The sequence below is a fragment of the Mesoplodon densirostris genome, chromosome 9, assembly GCF_025265405.1.
Source record: "Mesoplodon densirostris isolate mMesDen1 chromosome 9, mMesDen1 primary haplotype, whole genome shotgun sequence".
Classification (NCBI taxonomy): domain Eukaryota; kingdom Metazoa; phylum Chordata; class Mammalia; order Artiodactyla; family Ziphiidae; genus Mesoplodon; species Mesoplodon densirostris.
In genome coordinates this window covers 15,065,943-15,087,143 of record NC_082669.1, presented here as the reverse complement: position 1 = coordinate 15,087,143, position 21,201 = coordinate 15,065,943, and the positions used below count along the sequence as shown (strand labels likewise).

The 21,201-nt window shown below is 39.0% G+C and overlaps 1 protein-coding gene across 1 annotated transcript in view; it reads left to right on the top strand.

Moving 5' to 3' along the window:
* The window catches only part of FBXL13 (F-box and leucine rich repeat protein 13), a 191,738-nt gene that overhangs the window by 87,063 nt on the left and 83,474 nt on the right, over positions 1–21,201 (top strand). Inside the window, 3 exon segments of the mRNA XM_060108846.1 lie at positions 1,789–1,841; positions 5,258–5,358; positions 17,133–17,262. Of these exon segments, the coding sequence (XP_059964829.1) occupies positions 1,789–1,841; positions 5,258–5,358; positions 17,133–17,262 (284 nt within the window).

Below are 21,201 nucleotides of genomic sequence, written 5' to 3'. Positions count from 1 at the left end.
AATTTACATTCCCACCAACAGTGCAAGAGGGTTCCCTTTTCTCCACACCCTCTCCAGCATTTATTGTTTGTAGATTTTTTGATGATGGCCATTCTGACCAGTGTGAGGTGATACCTCAATGTAGTTTTGATTTGCATTTCTCTAATGATTGGTGATGTTGAGCATCCTTTCACGTGTTTGTGGGCAATCTGTATGTCTTCTTTGGAGAGATGTCTATTTAGGTCTCCTGCCCATTTTTGGATTGGGTTGTTTGTTTTTTTGATATGGAGCTGCATGAGCTGCTGCTGCGTGTATATTTTGGAGATGAATCCTTTGTCAGTTGCTTTGTTTGCAAATATTTTCTCCCATTCTGAGGGTTGTCTTTTTGTCTTGTTTATGGTTTCCTTTGCTGTCAAGAGCTGTACATTTTTTTTTTTTTTTTTTTTTTTTTGCTGTACGCGGGCCTCTCACTGCTGTGGCCTCTCCCGTTGCGGAGCACAGGCTCCGGACACACAGGCTCCGCGGCCATGGCTCGCGGGCCCAGCCGCTCCGCGGCACGTGGGATCTTCCGGGATCGGGGCACGAACCCGTGTCCCCTGCATCGGCAGGCGAACTCTCAACCACTGCGCCACCAGGGAAGCCCAAGAGCTGTACATTTTTAAGAATTGTTTTCATCTTTAAAATTCTGAAATTGGTTTTGGATTGCACTTATTACTTAGGACATAGCTCATTCTTGGCAGAGACAGAAATATTCAAAATGGATTTATAATTAATAACATTTCTGTTGTTATTGTTGTGGGGCTCTTTGGTTATAACTGGCAGATGTGTTTCCTATTCATTGTAACCGTGTGAATGCCAGGATCACCCCCTTACCTGGAGTTTCCTGCTTGTACAGGTCTCCTCCATCTAGAATGCCTTTCCCCTTCTTTGCCCCAAGCATTCCTCCCATTCACTGTTTTGTGTCCCCTCCCCTCACTGCTTCTCTTCTGTCTCAGATTTGGAGTTTTACTTACTGTTAGTCTAGACCCAGAGAGCTGACTGTATAACACAAGTCTTGTTTCCCCTGCCAGATCACAAGCTGTGCAGGTGTCTCTGGTTCCAGAACTAATCAGGCACTTGACCTTTCTGACTCTCCACATCTCAATCTGCAACTCGTTGTAAACTGTATGTAAATCTAACCTAAAATAGAAATATTTTGTTAATTACTATGCATGATGATATTCATGATATTCATGCTTAATTATTTGTGGGGAAGAAGTGTGCTGATGTCTGCAACTTTAAAATGCATAAAAAATTAAGATGGATTGAGGGACAGAGAGATGGATGTGCAGGTGGATATGTGATAAAGCAAATATAGTAAAATATAAATTGTAGAATATGGGTGGGTGATGGGTACATTCACTGTACAATTCTTCAATTCTCTCAACTTTTTTGTATGTCTGAATGTTAAAAGGAAACAAAATCCCCCAAATTAACAAAAATGTCATGCCACAAAAAAGCAGACTGGTTTTCTTCAAGTGCTTCAAAGCTGAAAGCTCTAAGTATATACAGTTTCTTCCCAAAATAGTAGTTTTCTCTTTCCTCCTTCCTTCTTTAATCCTCAAACAATAATAAACATGTGCATACTTTTTAATTTTAAAGCCAAAATAAATCATTTTTTGGGGGGGAAAGGAACCCATATACTTGGAACAAGTTATTTGCCAGGGTTTTTGTTTGTTTTCTGATGAATACACGGCAGTGAATGTAGGATGGAAAAACTTTAAACATTTGTAATATGGTGTTTAATAATGTGTAACTTGTTTGATTTAGGCCTCTGTAGAAACTTGCAAGAGCTGAATGTCTCTGACTGTCCAACGCTCACGGTGAGTATAAGAAGCTTATTTTACTGTTGTTTATATAGATTCAGACTTGCTCCACTGGAGCACTAATACACAGAGATTCTGCCAAAATACATGCCTGTGTGCTCATTTAGGATTAAATATGGAGAAAAGCAAACTATGTTAAACACTGGCAAGAAATTTTATCCAACTTATGTAATGCTCTTATTATTCCTGTAGATATGTCCAAGGTTGGAGTCTCTGGAAAGTGGAAACTATTCAACAATTAGACAAAAATGAACTATATTTATGTTTAAGGCCATGTGTGCATGAGACAGAAAAAATTGGGCCCCAGCAGAGACAATAGGCTCAATTTATAAGTCTTCATGGCTATCAACTGTGGCGCCAAAGAAGATGGAAATGAATATGTAACTCTAGCCAACTCCTTCCTGGTCCCTGTCTCCAGGCTTTCCTCTACTTCCAATCTGTCTTACACCCTGTGGACACAGAATATTCCTTCTTAAAGGCAGATCTGACCACTTCACCACCATCTGCCATCATTTATACACACACTTATCATCTACACTATTGGATAGAGTCAAAGCTCTTTAACATTATTGTACCTTGGAGACCCTTGGTCGTCTTGTCTCTGCCTCCCTTTCCAGCCTCATCTTCTTATAAATCCTACAGGCACGTTAAGTTTCAGCAGCCACAAGCTGCTATGCTTTCTTTGCTGCATGCACCAAGCTCCCCTTGCTGTTTTGCCTTTGCTCTGGCTATGCTCTTTGCTTGGAGAGAGGAGGGAAAAGAATGAACAGCCTGATTGCTTCCCCCTCCTCATTAAGCACCAGCTCCAGGATGAAGTCCATGCCCCTCAGCACAGGTGAAAAGACTTTGTGAATTGGCTCTTCCTTGCTACCTACCCAGCCTCATCATTAACAGTTCTTTCTTTCAGATTTCTACTCGATTTCATTCTTTCTGTGGATATTTTTAGCACCTACTATGTTAAAGATATATTTATCTTTATATATAAAGATATATAGGGAACTTATATATTATAAAATAGAGGTTTTATAGGGAATTTAAGATGAATTAAGTTTCAGTTCTTGCCCTCAGGGAGCTTTAGTTCTCACTTGAATAAAGGATCATATTCTTTAATTTGGCTTTCTAATAGGAAAGTGAAAAGAATTCCATCTGTGTTGAATTTGTGAACATCAAAGTCTTTTCCAGTTTTAGAGTTTAATAATGTACAGGGCTGATAACTTTATCCAGCTACATTTTACTATTGTCTTTCCCTTTGAGACAAAGACTGAGAGACAGGCTTACATTTAAGGAGTTGAGTAACATTCATTCAAAAAGCTCTGATTTCTAAGAAGCTTGCCTTATGAATATATTACATCCGGAAAGATTTTGAGCGCATCAGGGACAAATTCATGGACCATCCTGCAATGTAGACACTGAAACAATTTTTGCATTTATGTGCTCAAACATTTGGGGATTGAAATTTGAGTTCTTTTAAATATTGAGAACAAAATTCCTTTGAACTTCCTCCTCATCTCAAAGGGAAAATCAGATTATTCTATGTTACATAATGCCTACTTCATCTTCCTCTTGCTGGCTCCCATATATTTTCATCTGTGTGGCCACCTCTCTAGGGTGTAAACCAGCTTTCTATCTTCCTCCTTGTCCCATTTCATTTGCAGTTTTGCTGGTGTCTTCCACCAGGTGCACAATCACTTTGACAGTTGATTGGCACCATGAACATTTTTGAAGATAGATTCTTCGTATTGAACTATAATGCCACACATTATGTTTGTTCTCTCCATTCCTGCTGGGAAGAAGTGTACTGTATACTTTTTAATCTGTACATGTATATCCAAATCCTACATTTTGGTGGTGGAGTGTCTAGAAAAATTGCTGGTATCTTGAATGCAGTGGCAAGAGTACAGTGTTTATTGAAAGCCCTGCACTTGTTCTCATGCGTCATTGGCACATAGAACCTTTAGACAACAGAACTACAGTTTTACAACTTAAAAAAAACCCTTGTGTTCTCTTTAAGGTGCGGTTTGCTTCCCCTGTAAATCAACCAATTCTTATCCCATGTGCAAGATGCTCTGACCTACAGGATTTTGTTATTTTAATATTCATGATTCCAGGAAGTAGCTAGGAACAGAATGTTAGGCATTGATGGTCCTGCTGGAAGTAAACCTTTGCCATCCTTAGTGGAGTTCGGGGAAGCCATATTGACCATGCAGAATTCTTCCCCGAACCTCATTTCCTAGCCTAGTGCCAGTTTACCTCTTCCTGCAAAGGCTTATTCTTCCAGGACAATGTAACACAAATATTTAAAACTAGCAGACTTCTGCAGTGTTCCTGGGGAGACTCATAAATCATTAAATAAATACAAACCCGCTGCTACTCATTCTAGAACATTTTATAAATAGTTACCAATACAAGAAGCACACCATTGCAATCAAAGCTTGAAACACATCTGTCTTGTAAATGTCAATTTAGGGCTCATGCTTGAAATCACTCTGTTTTTCTGTCTTTCTCATGTTGCAGTCATACTGTTCTCTTGTACTGGATTTCAGCTCCCTGGGAGAGGGTTCCCTGAATCTTTGATATTCTCCGCTACAGTACCCTCTGCATTGAATTTCATTTCCAACATGTATGCAGCCTATATTTTACTTCAGGACATCTCAAACTTACCATAAATTTGGTGCAAGTCTGTTTAGCTGTTTTAATATCTTCAGTAACAGAACCACAGAAACTTAATCACACACACACACCTCTGTATAAATATACATGTATAAATATGGACTCACTTTTTAATGAAGTCCAGTTGAAAGAGTTTCATCCTGTCTTTCAGAATGATTTTAGTAAATTTAAAAATGGATCCATTTTTAATCATTTTCATGTATCTAACCAGTCAGTAGTGTTTGACACTTTGGCACGAGCTTAAAGGGTTGAACTGGCAAGGGTTCAGATTTTAATGAAGTGTCATTGTGATGCAATGGGACTTTAGTTCCAAAGAAAGGGAACGGGAGGGAGTAATGAACCTTCAAGCAAAGCCATCACCTTCTACTTAATTTTTTTTTTTTTTTTTTTTTTTTTGCGGTACGCAGGCCTCTCACTGTTGTGGCCTCTCCCATTGTGGACCACAGGCTCCGGACACACAGGCTCAGCGGCCATGGCTCACGGGCCCAGCCACTCCACGGCATGTGGGATCTTCCCAGACCGGGGCACGAACCCGTGTCCCCTGCATCGGCAGGCGGACTCTCCACCATGGCGCCACCAGGGAAGCCCTACTTAATTTGATTTATAAATGATAACAAAGACTATGAAGAGACCAAGACTTGCATATACTTTTTTGGAGCAGGGAGTGAGATACTAGAGAGATAATGGGGAAAGAGCAAAGCCTGTTAGACTTTGATAAGATTCTTCCCTGTGTTTTTATGCAGGATGAATCAATGAGATACATCTCTGAGAGCTGTCCTGGAGTCCTGTATCTCAATCTATCTAACACAACTATCACCAACAGGACGATGCGACTCCTGCCGAGGTAATGCTTGTGTCATCTGTATTACACTGAAAATAGTTATGCTCCTCTAGGCTCTGACTTGCTCTAGTATTCCCCAAAGGCAGTGATCCTTTTACTAACACCCCACCACCTTGGTACCCCTATTCTGATAACAGGACTGCTTTCAAGTCCCCAAGCTAGTGCCTAACCTCTCCCTCCTTAGCCTTGTCTTGGCTGGTATTTGGGGGTCACTCTTGTAGCAGTTTGCCCAGTAGGTTGAGTTAGGCTCTGCCTATCTCTTTCTGGTCCTCGTTCCTGGGCTTTGGAGCCTGGCCCATCAATCCCAGTCCAGTGTTTGGACTTCTCTACAACAGGACCCCAATATCCTGCCTCCTTAGACCCTGAGCACTGCAGAGCCAGGTTCCCTGATGCCATGCTCTGGTTACCTGTTGGGACCCCCATCACCTCCAGGAAACCTGATGCTTGCGTTTTTTTTTTGATCTATGGACTGTTGACAAGCCAGCACTTCTTTGGAGAAGAAGGGAAAGAATATAAGACATCACTAAGAGTTGACAGAATATTCAATTTTATCAAAAATTTATGTCATTCAATTATTCTTTATTTTCACCAAGGAAAGACTAATCAGGAAGAGTATATGCTCATATTGGGAGAGATTCAAAACAGTTTTCAAACTACTGTGAAAGAATGAACCATTTTTGAGAAAGTAACTTTTTTGAGATCCTTCGAAAAATAACAGTGAGGCATTTAGAGAAGCTTAAACAGAGAAAATTATAGGTGGTAATTTTCCTTATCTTTTCTCTCTAACCATTTTCTGGAAATATGCAAGACTAAAAAAAGGTGGTAACATATTTGCTTTATCTCATTAATTGACTTTCCATATTCTAGTCAGTCAAATCTATCAAACATTTCCTTTGGGTGGGAGGGAGGGAGATGCATGAGGGAAGGGATGTGGGAACAGATGTATATGTATGACTGATTCACTTTGTATAAAGCAGAAACTAATTAAAAAAAAACATTTCCTTTGAAATTTCTCCAGTCTTTTAAAAAACAGAGGGTTTTCCTCCTTCCAGGCATTTGATATACATTTATTTTTTTTTCTTATATGATTTTTTTTTTTTTTTTTTTTTTTTTTTTTTTGCCGTACGCGGGCCTCTCACTGTTGTGGCCTCTCCCGTTGTGGAGCACAGGCTCTGGATGCGCAGGCTCAGCGGCCATGGCTCACGGGCCCAGCCGCTCCGCGGCATATGGGATCCTCCCAGACCGGGGCACGAACCCGTATCCCCTGCATCGGCAGGCGGACTCTCAACCACTGCGCCACCAGGGAGGCCCTATGATTTGTTTTTATTTAAATTTATAATCAACCTAGAATTAATTCTGGTAGATAAATGAAGCAGTGATCTAACAGGTTCATCAAACTATGACTTGTGCAGCCCAAAGCCTGTTTTTGTGCAGTCCATGGGCTAAGACTATTTTTTTTTCACATCAAGAGTTGTTAAACTCTTGGGGATAGCGGGGCAGGGCAGGGGAGGGGGAGAGATAAATTACGAGTTTGGGATTAACATATACACGCTACTATATATAAAACAGATGAACAACAAGGACCTACTGTATAGCACAGGGAACCCTATTCAATATCTTGTGATAACCTATAATGGAAAAGAATCTGAAAAAGAATATATATATGTATACTTGTATGTATAACTGAATCACTTTGCTGTACACCGAAACTAACACATTGTAAATTAACTATATTTCAGTAATTAAAAAAAAGAGTTGTTAAATAACTAACCAATTATTCCAGCATCATTTATTGAATAAAACTTTTCTTAAGTGATGTGTGATACCTCTTTATATATCTAAAATTTTTATATAGGTAGTACATACTAAAAACTCATCACCTTCTAATGTTTTTGTACATGTTACTATTATCTATGTTCTAGAGGTTATGTCCATTGTATCTGTATGGTTAAAATATTACAGCACTGTGCATCTCTTCCCAACTCCATGTTCAGTGACCTCTCATTGGTAGCTCAGAACCAGCCAAAATGGGAGTGCTCCGTACCATGAAAAATGCCATACGATACAAATTAGGGTTTGATTTATTTTTTGGTTGATTGTTTAGACTGGAGAAGACAAGATAGCAGATTAAAAGTGTGTCGTGTCTGCAACCTACAGAATGGGAGAAAATATTTGCAAACGATGTGACCGACAAGGACTTAGTTTCCAAAATATACAAACAGCTCATACAAGTCAACAACAAAAAAACCAAATAACCCAATCCCAAAACGGGCAGAAGACCTAAATACACATTTCTCCAAAGAAGAAATACAGACGGCCAATAGGCACATGAAAAGGTGCTCAACATCGCTAATTATGATAGAAATGCAAATCAAAACTACAATGAGGGCTTCCCTGGTGGCGCAGTGGTTGAGAATCTGCCTGCCAATGCAGGGGACACGGGTTCGAGCCCTGGTCTGGGAAGATCCCACATGCCGCGGAGCAACTAGGCCCGTGAGCCACAACTACTGAGCCTGCGCATCTGGAGCTTGTGCTCCACAACAAGAGAGGCCGCGACAGTGAGAGGTCCACGCACCGCGATGAAGAGTGGCCCCCGCTCACCGCAACTAGAGAAAGCCCACGCACAGAAACGAAGACACAACACAGACAAACATAGATAAATAAATAAATAAATAAATAAAAATTTTTAAAAAGGTAACTATCAGAAGTCAACAATTAAAAAAAAAACTACAATGAGGTATCACCTCATACCAGTCAGAATGGTCATCATTAAAAAGTTTACAAATAACAAATGCTGGAGAGGGTGTGGAGAGAAGGGAACCCTCCTACACTGCTGGTGAGAGTGTAAGTTGGTGCAGCCACTGTGGAAAACATTATGGAAGTTCCTCAGAAAACTAAAAATAGAATTACCATATGATCCAACAATCCCATTCCTGGGCATATATTCAGAGAAAACTATAATTCAAAAAATACATGCATCGCTATTTTATAGCAGCCCTATTCACAATAGCCAAGACGTGGAAACAACCTAAACGTCCATTGACAGATGAATGGTTAAAGAAGATACATAATACAATGTAATACTACTCAGCCATAAAACAGAAAGAAATAAAGCCATTTGCAGCAACATGGATGCAACTAGAGATTATCATACTAAGTGAAGTAAGTCAGAAAGAGAAAGACAAATACCATGTGATATCGCTTATATGTGGAATCTAAAATATGACACAAATGAACATATCTATGAAACAGAAACAGAATCATGGACATAGAGAACAGACTGGTGGTTGCCAAGGGGGCAGGGGCTTGGGGGAAGGATGGAGTGGGAGGTTGGGGTGAGCAGAGGTAAGCTTTTATGTATAGAATGGAAAAGCAACAAGGTCCTACTGTATAGCACAGAGAACTATATTCAATATCCTATGATAAACCATAATAGAAAAGAATATTAAAAAATAATGTATATATATGTATAATTGAATCACTTTGCTGTACAGCAGAAATTAACACAACATTGTAAATCAACTATACTTCAATAAAAATATTGAAAAAAAGTAGTCATGTCTGTAGTTGCAAATTATGATTAGCACAAAAAAGTTGAGGAAATATCTTTTCAGTACTTGAAAACTGTCACCTCATTGATGGATGAGTGAAATCTGGACATAAATCTTTGTGGTTTTACTTCTGTCTTACCCATTAATATAAATAAAAATATTTGTATTGGAATTATACCCATTCCTCAAACTTTTGAACTTTATTTTTATTTTTTGTTGAAAAAAAAGAAATACATCAGAGTGAACAATTTTATTTTTCCTTTGTGTGCACAAAGGAGAAGACAAAAGTACTAGCTATATTTATGAGCTTGGCAAAAGTCAATGAATGAAAACATTGTGTGAGAATCAACTGACTATATGAAATTAGCAATAAACAGGATTGTGTATGTTATTATTTGTAAGTTGTGTGCTGTACATCTTTTATATATGTAAAATAGTTAATGTAAAATAGTAAGATGTGGGCTTCCCTGGTCACGCAGTGGTTAAGAATCCGCCTGCCAATGCAGGGGACACGGGTTCAAGCCCTGGTCCAGGAATATCCCACATGCCGCAGAGCAACTAAGCCCGTGAGCCACAACTACTGAGCCTGCGCTCTAGAGCTCACAAGCCACAACTACTGAGCCCACGTGCTACAACTACTGAAGCCTGCACACCTAGAGTCCGTGCTCTGCAAGAAGAGAAGCCACTGCAATAAGCCTGTGCACCGCAACAAAGACCCAACGCAGCCAAAAATAAATAAAATAAAATAAAATAAATTATTTAAGAAAATAGTAAGATGTACAAATTTACAGTAAACATATATACATTTATATGCATACATGTTTTTGAAGAACCAGCTGTAAGATATTTACCAGTATGTCAATAATTAAAGGTAAAATAAGTTGGGAACTAATCCATATTTTTACAATATTTAGTCTCCCTATCAGGAACATAGTATACTTCTTTCAAATGTTCTTAAATGTCTCAAAATTTTGTTTTATTCATATAGATAGTCTGTGGTGTCTTTTTCATTGCCATTGTGAATAGTATCCTTTCTGATTATGATTTCTCATTATATTTTCTAAATGGTTACTTTTGGACTTGGGCATGATGTACATGTATCTTTTTAAACTTTTCATTTGTATGATTTAATTGATTTCTTTCCTTTTAAAATAAAAAATAGAGCTATGAAATTACTTCTAAAGAAGAACTTAGGCAAAGCTTATAAGATTTGATAAATATTGTTCTCATTTTCTAAACAAACTGTTGTATATTTGATTATATGTTGATTACCACTTTGACCTAATAATTATTTAGAAGAGGATTTTTGGTTTCAAATTGTTGAAGTTTCTTAAGCTTATGTTTTTAATTATAGCTTCTTACACTGTCGTCAAGAAATGTGGACTGAATTATTTCTACTTTTTGAAATTTATTGAGATTTCTTGGTGGACTAGTTTATATCATCAATTTCAGTAAATCATCTATGAATATTTAAAACAAGAGTTTCTTTCAGAGAACAACATTTCTAGGTGTATATGCACATATATGTATAAATTCTCGATATGTCATAGATAAGTGATATATTAGTTGCCTATTATGATAAAGCTTCTATTAATTTATTTTTGTTATTTTACACATAAAGATTAATAAGTAGTATGTTTCATTACAGATTGTAGCATTTGTTCACATAAAATTATACTTTTTATCCTGGTTGATATTTCTTTGCCTTAAATTCTTTTTAATCTGTTATTTATATAGTCACCTTTGGTTTCTTTTGTGGTTTTGTGGAATAACTTTATGTATACCCATATTTTTAACCTTTGTGTTGCTGTATTTTAGGTTTATCTTTTACATGCAGCACATAGCTAACTTCTATTTTTAAAAATTTCAATCTCTTTGCCTTTTTAAGAGGGAAGTTTAAAAGACTAATATTTCTTGTCAAAACTGAGTGTATGGTCTTATTTTTATCATCTTGCTTTATGTTTTAGATTTTTTTTATGTTACTGCACTGTACTCATCTTTTCTGCCTTTTGCTATAAAAAGTGTTATTTCTATAATCTGAATGCATTTCAAAGATATATGCATATTCTCTTGTGTATTCTTACTAGTGGATATTTGTATGTTTTTTAAAAACATGCTTTAACATGCATTTCTCTAATTATCAAAGTCATGATAAAACAGTAACTTTGGCTCCCCCTGTGTTAGGCAAGAGATCTGATACACTTTAATTCTCCCTTGAACTTGACGTTCTTCTACTTCCACTCACCTATATGTAAATACCTATTAATTGTGATTTTTGTTAATCATTTAACTTTCTTTTTAATGTTGATTTTTGGTGTTTGAACTCAACATTGTAATCATATTTATAATGATTATGTAGTCCTAACTCTAGTTTTATCATTCATTGATGGTCCATTTGTTCCACAATTTCCTTATTCTTTAATTTTGATTTTGATTCACCCTATGATGACTGGAAATATAGTTTTTTTTTTTTTTTTTTTTTTTTTTTTGCAGTATGTGGGCCTCTCACTGTTGTGACCTCCCCCGTTGCGGAGCACAGGCTCCGGACGCGCAGGCTCCGGACGCGCAGGCTCAGCGGCCATGGCTCACGGGCCCAGCCGCTCCGCGGCATATGGGATCCTCCCAGACCGGGGCACGAACCCGTATCCCCTGCATCGGCAGGCGGACTCTCAACCACTTGCGCCACCAGGGAGGCCCTGGAAATATAGTTTTAAAAACTCTTTATCTGGAAAGATGTGCAAGTATTAGATTTTCAGTCATTACTTTCTGAAGATGACTTTCTGTTGTCTTGAAAGATGAACAACAAATTCTCTTGGTGTATGGTTCTTGAATCATGTCCCTTACTTTATCCTTAAAACCCTACAAATGTTGCTCCATAATCTTTACTATTTCAAGTTAAAGAGAAGTCTAAAGCCAGCCTGATTTTGCTCTTCCTTTGTTGATAACCTATTTTTTTCTGCCAAGATGCTGGCATGAACTTCCTTTTCTCTGAGAAATTAAAAACATCTTCCAAACTTAACTGTGTTGTTTCAATTAACTTTTCCTGGAACATAGTAAATCTTCTGAACATTAAAACTTAGATTTTTCTCAGCCAAGGAAGGTGTTTTTCTCTTCCTTCCTTCTTTTTTTTAAAATAAATTTATTTATTTACTTTTGGTTGCGTTGGGTCTTCATTGCTGCGCGCAGGCTTCCTCTAGTTGTGGCGAGCGGGGGCTACTCGTCGTCGTGGTGCGTGGGCTTCTCATTGTGGTGGCTTCTCTTGTTGCAGAGCACAGGCTCTAGGTGCATGGGCTTCAGTAGTTGTGGCACACAGGCTCAGTAGTTGTGGCTCGAGGGCTTAGTTGCTCCACAGCATGTGGGATCTTCCCTGGACCAGAGCTCGAAACTGTGTCCCCTGAATTGGCAGGTGGATTCTTAACCACTGTGCCACCAGGGAAGCCCTCTTTTTTTTTTTCTATTAATTAAAGTCTTTATACAAATTTCATCAAGTTGTCCACTCACGTCCTTTTATTTTTGCTCTAGGATCCAATGTAGGGTTCCATATTGCATTCAGTTGTCATTTCTCCTTAGTCTCCTCAAATCTGTGCCAGTCCTTAGTAGTTCCTTGTATTTCATGACCTCGACACTTGAAGAATACGGTTTATTTATTTTATATAATGTCCCTCAATTTGGGTTTATCTGATGGATATTTTTCTTTTTAAATGCTTCTATTCCATTTGTTCAGGTTTTATCTTAAGAATCCCCTTTTATTTTTAGATCGATTTTTTTTTTTTTTTGCGGTATGCGGGCCTCTCACTGTTGTGGCCTCCCCCGTTGCGGAGCACAGGCTCCGGACGTGCAGGCTCCGGACGCGCAGGCTCAGCGGCCATGGCTCACGGGCCCAGCCGCTCCGCGGCATATGGGATCCTCCCAGACCGGGGCACGAACCCGTATCCCCTGCATCGGCAGGTGGACTCTCAACCACTTGCGCCACCAGGGAGGCCCTAGATCGATTTTTATTCTTGTCCTTCAAAGCTGTCATCTTCTCTCTCATCATTTTTATTTCTGTATACATTTTCTCAGCATACTGCATTCTCTATGTCAGTAGTTCTGAAAGTGTGTTCCAAGGACAGCAGTGTCCCGATAAATGTTTAATAACTGGCTGGGGTATGGAGTAAAGGTGTGGGTTTTTTTTGTTTTGTCTGTGGTTTTTTTTGCGGTACGCAGGCCTCTCACTGTTGTGGCCTCTCCCTTTGCGGAGCACAGGCTCAGGACGTGCAGGCTCAGCGGCCATGGCTCACAGGCCCAGCTGCGTCGCGGCACGTGGGATCTTCCCAGACCGGGGCACGAACCCGCATCCCCTGCATCGGCAGGCGGACTCTCAACCACTGTGCCACCAGGGAAGCCCTAAAAGTGTGTTTTGATTTGTAGGGTTTATTGATTTCTGTGATATAAATAATTCCATCATGGCCAACTTTAAGCTACCAACATGATGCCACTGAATGTAGAATTGGGAATAGATGCTAACAATTGGTTCTCATGGGCTGGTACAAGCCAGCTCCAGAAGCACCACTGTGGAGGGCCCCTGACCGTTTCAGGAATTCTGTAGGATTCTTTGTCCTGCAATATAGAACATCACTCAGTACTTTTCTTTAGACCTTTCATATTAAGATATATATGTGATGAATATATGTGCATGAATGTGTATGAATGTGTGTGTTTATATATATAGAGAGAATATATGTGCCTGTGTCTATGTATGTATGTGTGTATGTATCTATAGATAGAAAGAGAGTGGGGGGGTGAAGAGGGAAGAGAGAAATATATATATTAAAAAATCCATAAATCCATATGTGAAAATCTGAACTCTCAATGTAGATGATTTGGGAGTAGCATATATCACAGTACAAATTATTTTTTTAACTTAAAACATCCCTTCCAATCATAGTTTGAGATAAACTTTTCTCCTAGGAAATTTAAAATAACACTACAGCTCTGCATAATTTTTTAAGGACGTTTATTTTACAAATGAAGCTATACCTTTAGTGGGCAACAGATAGAAAAATAGGACCCAAAATGAGAATTCTGTTTTGATTTTAACTTCTAGTTCTTGCTATTGAGACAACACTTAGGATAAAACTACTTGATATTGATGTTTTTCGCCATATGAAAAAAATGTACATTGACTTTCTTATCTATAATAAAAATACATTTCATAACGATTCTCTATTTTTGCTCTGCTTTCTATTGTTTCAAACATGCTTGGGTATGCAAAAGCATTTGTTAAGCTGTAAATAACCAGAGATGTGTTATTTGTTGCTGTTCTCATTGTCTCTCTTGTGTCTTTAGTGTTTCCTTCCAAAGAAAAATGTAATTTGTTTGCCTTTCTTAGCAAAAGTGATTTGCCAGTTTTTTATTTCAATATTTTTCCTCACTTCTTTGGGGACTTGCTCAGTTTTCTAAAGTTGAAAATGAGGGCTGCCCACAGCTCATGCCCATTCCAAAACATTTTTTGCTTTTAAGTATTTCCTGAATTAAACCCTCTCCATTTATTCCCATTGCCACAATCTAGGTGGCACTCTCAGCACCTCATTTGGTGCAGCATCCTGATGGTTCACTCTTGGTCTCTCTTCCCTTCAATATGCTCTGCCTTATACTGCGAGACGTATCATCCTGAACTTAGTCTTATCACGTCTTTGATATCCTTAAGGTCTAGACTCTTCCCTTACTGTCCAAAAACATTATGTTGATAATACAACATTATAAAGCAACTATACTCCAATAAAAAAAAAACATTATGCTGACAAAGGTATCTATTAGGTATCCATAGGTATCTATTAAGAACTCCTCGCTCAATTCTCATTTTTGGTATTTGTTAACTGACCGCATGCACTTAAAGAAATTGAACAATAGGCTTGGACCAGATTTGAATATATTTGAATATGCATGATTTCATAAGTAACAGTTTGATTATTATATCTAAAGAAAGACTGACTGATATACAGAGCTTAGAAATAGGTTAGGAAGAACAGTCTTCAAATGAGTGGGCAACACATGGGAGGAACAGAAACTATGCCAGAGGCTATCAATCTCGCTAGAGTTGACAGATTACATATGGTATTACCACCATGACCAAAATGAGGGTATAGATGGCATATGAGGCCCCCCCAAACTCTTAGTATCAGTTGTATGCACCACTCTTGTCAGGTGAGTACTTATTCCATTCAATGGAAGGAAGATAGTACAAACTCCATAAGAATAATTCATATGTAATTATTATTTGAAGTAGTGGTGACAATAACAATATATATATATTTAAAGGTTTTACCATATCCCTGCTAATATTTATCATCAAAGATCACCCTCATGAGATCAGCTCAGTGCTTTGTGACCGCCTGGAGGGGTGGGATAGGGACGGTGGGAGGGAGGGAGACGCAAGAGGGAGGGGATATGGGGACATATGTATATGTATAACTGATTCATTTTGTCATAAAGCAGAAACTAACACACCATTGTTAATCAATTATACTCAAATAAAGATGTAAAAAAAAAAGATCACCCTCATTATAATACTATGACATCTATGTGCTTACGTAATTGTCACATCTCTAAGAGGAAAGAGCAGATAGGATTACATCCATGTTACAGATGAGTAAACTGAGGTTCAGGAAAGCTGGAGGCCCCACAGTTGGTGAGGGTTAAAAAAAAAAAAGATAATGTTAAAATATCCACTTAACAGATGCAGAAACAATCTCTGAGAGGTTAGGAGAAGTTGCAGTAAGTGTCAGGACTGGGATTCAAATCCAATTTCGTCAGATTCCAAACCCTTGTGTATTTTCCATTGTGTCATGCTGCCTGCCTCACTATTCCTTCCTCCAAATTAGAGAGCTAAAGGGTTGTTAGGAATGACAACCCCAAGAAAATTGTACTTACTCAGCTGAATCACAAGGGTATGCTTCAGGGAGAAGAAGATGGAGCATTTCCAAAACTTTGGCAATGCTCTTAGCTAACTCAAGGGCCCCAGGAGAAGGGACATTCTTTGGGATGTTAGTGCTCCTTTCTCCTTCAGAACCCTGCCCACCCAGCCACTGGGGAATCCAGAAGGCTTCCCTCTCCGTTCTCCTGAATCTCATGGACACAGCCATTACCAGAGGGAAATGTGTGTTCTGAGTCAAATAATTTGCTATGGAATGTGAATCATATCATATAGTTGTGTTTTTTCAGATTTGGGAAATAAATCTGATTAATGGTCAAAGCTTGCATATCTAATTTCCCATTTATGTGAAGGTAAACTTTATTAGTCATTTGTGGGCTTTTGAGGCACAGAGAGTTTTTTTCCTACTTTTCATTCTTTTTGCTTTCTAATTTGCTGTTAAACTGTTGCAGATCACAAACCAAAAGCACGTTTTTAATTCCATTGCAAGAGCAGGCAGTAGTGGGAATTCTTGAACTTTTATAAAATGCCAGGCTTAGGAGGGCTTTGAAAATCGTCCACTCATTTTGGTCACGGTGGTAATGCCATATTTAATCTGTTTCAACTCCAGTGAGATTGATAGCCTCTGATTGTAGTTTTTATTCCTCTCATATGTTGCCCACTCATTTGCAGACTGTTCTTAACCCATTTTTAAGCTCTGTATATCAATGTCTTTCTTTATCCATAATAATGAAACTGTTACATACAAAATCATGCACTGTTACCAAAAAAATCTATTTTTTTCAAGCCATTTGCTTACCATGTCCATTTTAAGAGCCTGTTATGTTCAATTTGCCTCCTTTCTGCCCCAAATCCTAACTCTCATGTAACAGTTAATCGCCACTTAAATGTTTACAAAGGGTTTGTCCTCCTAGACATTTTGCATGTTATTTTGGTGCTCCAAAGATAAAACCTAAATGCAACAATAACACAAACTCTGAAACTGCTTTCAAACACTAACTTCCAAACAACAGGAATGCACAAACCTCCCCCACCCCCAAAGCTTTATCCCAATCAGCTTTCTTAAAAATCTAGACAAATCTTTAATTATTTTCATTTGAAATGTGATTATGCATTATCTGATAGGCTACTGCAATCTCCTTTACTTAACAGTAAGAGTATTAACAATAAAGTTCAACTCTTGAATATCTGTAAGGAGAAAAGATTAATTTACAGTTTTACTTCTCTTTGTCATAGTGGCTTAACAAAGATGTGAGAAAACAACGAAAGTATAATCACTTTCCTTCCTCTCTTCTCTCGCCCTGTCTTTTCAGGTACTTCCACAATTTACAGAATCTTAGTTTGGCTTATTGCAGAGAGTTTACAGACAAAGGTGTACAGTACCTGAATTTGGGGAATGGATGCCACAAGCTCATCTATCTGGACCTTTCCGGCTGCACCCAGGTTTGTCTTTCAGCCTTCTCTTTCCTGCAGCAGGCGAAGAAGTCCTCCAGAGAATGAGAACGGGCTATATCCAGCCCTCATGTTATACTAACGCTGTGCACGGACCGCAGCACACTTTTTGGAGGTTTTAAATTACATGGCCACAGCTGCTTAAATTTTCCCCAGGATCGCTTCTATAGGCTCTTGGCTTCCTTCCACTGGAGTGCCACATCCACTAACAGGCAGAGTTCACTGGATGATGAAGCAGACAGAACACTTCTCTGTAGATACTCTGAGCACAGTTATAATACCAGAGTCCAAATCTTGAAAACTTTTTAGAATTGATACCAAGATACAAACAAAGAAAAACATTTTGTGGGGGAGAATTTGCAAACAACTTCCTGAAAAGTCAGTTTGCTCTCACGTGGGCTCTCAGAGAGTAAATAGTATTGGGTAAGATGCTACAAGTGATAAATGCATGAAAGGAAAGACACAAAGATTATGATTTTATTTATTTATTTTTTACTTGTTTTTATTTTTGGCTGTGCTGGGTCTTTGTTGTTGTGCGCAGGCTTTCTCTAGTTGCGGCGAGCGGAGGCTACTCTTCGTTGCAGGGCGCGGGCTTCTCACTGCAGTGGTCTCTCTTGTTGCAGAGCACGGGCTCTAGGCACACGGGCTTCAGTAGTTGTGGCACACAGGCTTCAGTAGTTGTGGCACGCGGGCTCTAGAGTGCAGGCCCAGTAGCTGTGGCACACGGGCTTAGTTGCTCTGTGGCATGTGGGATCTTCCCGGGCCAGGGATCAAACCCATGTCCCCTGCACTGGCAGACAGATTCTTAACCACACCACCAGGGAAGCCCAAAGATTATGATTTTAAAAACTGCATTATATCCTTGGGCTAAATAACATGACGATTTGAGGTCAATATGGGGAAATATTTAAGTTTGAAGGAAGAAGACTAAGGAAAACTGGGCAGAAAAGAGTGGAATTGTGGAGGGTAGGGCATGGCACTTCGGAAGCAGTTACTACCTCCTTGATAGTTTCTTCTGCTCTGTTTTGTTTGATTTCAGTCATGATTCTTTTAATTTTTCTTTCACCTCTCTGTGTATTTTATTGATATTTGTGTCATAGAATGTTCATCATTCTATGAGACTAATAACGCAAATGAGAACTGTTACTATATGCCAGGCACCATGTTGACTGTTTCATACAGATCAAATTTACTGCTCATATAAATGCTGTGCAGTATGTATTTATCATGCCCATTTAGACATGAAAAGACCAAGGCTCCCAGGGCTGCACGGCTGGTGAAAGCACATGGTACTGGTACAGTTATAAGCAGGTAGATTCCCTGGAAGGAATACAAGGACAGAACAGATTTCTCCTCCAAGTTCTTGAACAGACAGAAATCTTACATAGCACTACTACTGGCATATCATGGTTTCCTGGTACACCACTCAGTGGAGAGGATGTAAGGGAAGTGGGGGGGGGGACGTTAAGCTAGGGCTGAAATGGCTAGAAGTTGCATTTGTTTAACATCCAATCTACTGCGATATAGCTTGCTGAGCATCAACATCTACCATCACTCTGTGGCCAAGATGGGCTTAATGTTCCCTCCAGATGGACAAAACTTCAGACAGGCTTCTTCTTGACTCTGGACCCCTGACCTCCCTTTTCTTAGAGCGTTTACTTTAGAAAACTTGTGGTTGCACATTCTTTCTCTGCTCCTGTGGAGATGTAAAGCCCTTAAAAAGCTTCTTGCCAGTTTTACAACCCAGGAATGTCTTCCTCAAAGACCTGGGAGCCGGCCTTTAATATGTAATCATCAAGAGAGAGAGCATCAGTATCTCCCCATCTCTGTGGGAGGATGGGAGCCTGACTTCCACATGGATGTCAATTAGCAAACACAGACGGCCTAATCACAAAGGAAGAATACCTTCAAATTCAGAAATAATGTGCTTGACACATCTAACTGATCAATCTCTCCCCTAAAGATACATGCTCCAGTACTTTTTTAAAAATTAATTTTTATTGGAGTTTAGTTGATTTACAATGTTGTGTTAGTCTCTGCTGTCCAGCAAAGTGAATCAGTTATACATGTGCATATATCTGCTCCTTTTTAGATCCTTTTCTCATATAGGCCATTGCAGAGTACTGAGTAGAGCTCCCTGTACTATACGGTAGGTCCTTACTAGTTATCTATTTTACATACAGTCATGCCTAGCTTGCCTCAGTGCTTCAGAACCCTCTGTACAGTGTGACTTACCTCCTTGTTCTTCTCAGTTTCCACCAGGTAACTATTGTAGCAAAAACACACAACACATGCACAGACACACAAACACACATACACATGTCCTAAGGTTCAATATTTTCAGACACACTAAGGTCAAAATCAGAGGTTTTAAATTGATGACCCTCTGGCTAGATATATATGCAAAACATATACACACAGCCTGTCTTTAAATTTTGAGCCAACAGTTGGAATTTTGGAGTTTTCAAATAAAAATCTAGACTTCAAGCTTCTCTTAAAAAACCAGAAGAACTAGCAAAACTGGGCCTGCTTTCCCACATGGCAACAACAGGCTGGAGCTGAGTCAGCCTCACCCCCTTGAGATGGAGTCCCCTCCTCAGTATGCCGCCCTCTCCTCCACTCAGTAACGTCCACACATGCACTGACTCTGGGACTGCTACCAATTCACTGCATTGCCTGCCTGCCTCAGTAGGTATTTGAGTTTGGTCTGAATTTCTAAAGAATAGATTTCTTTTCCTAACTGACCCTTAATTTGTAAGTCTCAAACCACAGTGACATGAGTATTTCACATCATTATGCAAAATAATGTTAGGGTTTTTTTTTTTTTGTTCATCCGTCTTCCATTTGCATTTGTTCATTTAATAATTTAATTACTTGAGAGATTTAGCCCTAGGTGTCAGGCACTGGAAACTGTACCATTTGAAACTTTGTAAGAAACGGGCTCATTATGAACCACAGATATCTTAATAATGGCTGCTGCTGTAACTTCAGAGAATCAGTGAATCTTGGATGTTACTGCTTCTGAGGGACTTATTAAGTCTTTTGAGGAGGCTCCATCTACCTCCCTAGCTCTGGGTGTGAGGACAGTTTCACCCTTCCAGACCTACTTGCATTGATACGACAGTATAAAATGGTTTCAAAGAAGGAAAGCTGACTATTCACAGGTTTTTCAGGTTCTTCCCTTGGAAAGTAAAATGTATTTTCTTTTTATGTTTGGAATTTTGCACTATGAAGTCATGTGTTAGTGTATCTGATCAAGGAAAAAGGCCCTAATAAAACAAAAAGTTGAGAATAGAAGCTTACAACTAAATGCTTTACACTGGTGTTTATTGAGTGCCTGCTGCATACTGGGCACAATGACGAGTCACATAGCATCTCTGTCTTTTGGAAGCTCTGGATGAACATAAATGAATTATGTTAAGGGCTAAATGTTCATGCAGTCACAGCTGCCCGAAGAAGGAAAGATGTATACAGTATTGTGAAAAAATTTGAACCATATTTGTTAGAAAAAATAAATAAGTGGATGATGGAGAACTACAAAGAAAAGTGAAAACCAATTACATATGTTTTAGAAATATTCTGCATTCTTATGGGATTGGATAAACACTGTAGGGTGCCCTAAGTAATATGACCGATTTCCTAATGAGTACCAGTACTTGCACGTTCCCCTGTATGGCATCCTCTTTGATGGGGTTGAGGTGATGCCTATGCCCAGTTTCTCCTCCTTGAAAAAGCCTCTGCTCACACGTGGCCTGAACTGGGAGAGGGCTGCTCCAGTGAGCTCTCACTATCCTCTGCAAATTTCTACTCATATACTTGCCACTTTGAGTTTTCTTTTTTCACTTTTAAAAAACCTGCTTTTTTTCTTATTACATGCTAAATGCAGAAAAATACAAGAAAAAAAGGAGAAAAAGGGACTTCCCTGGTGGT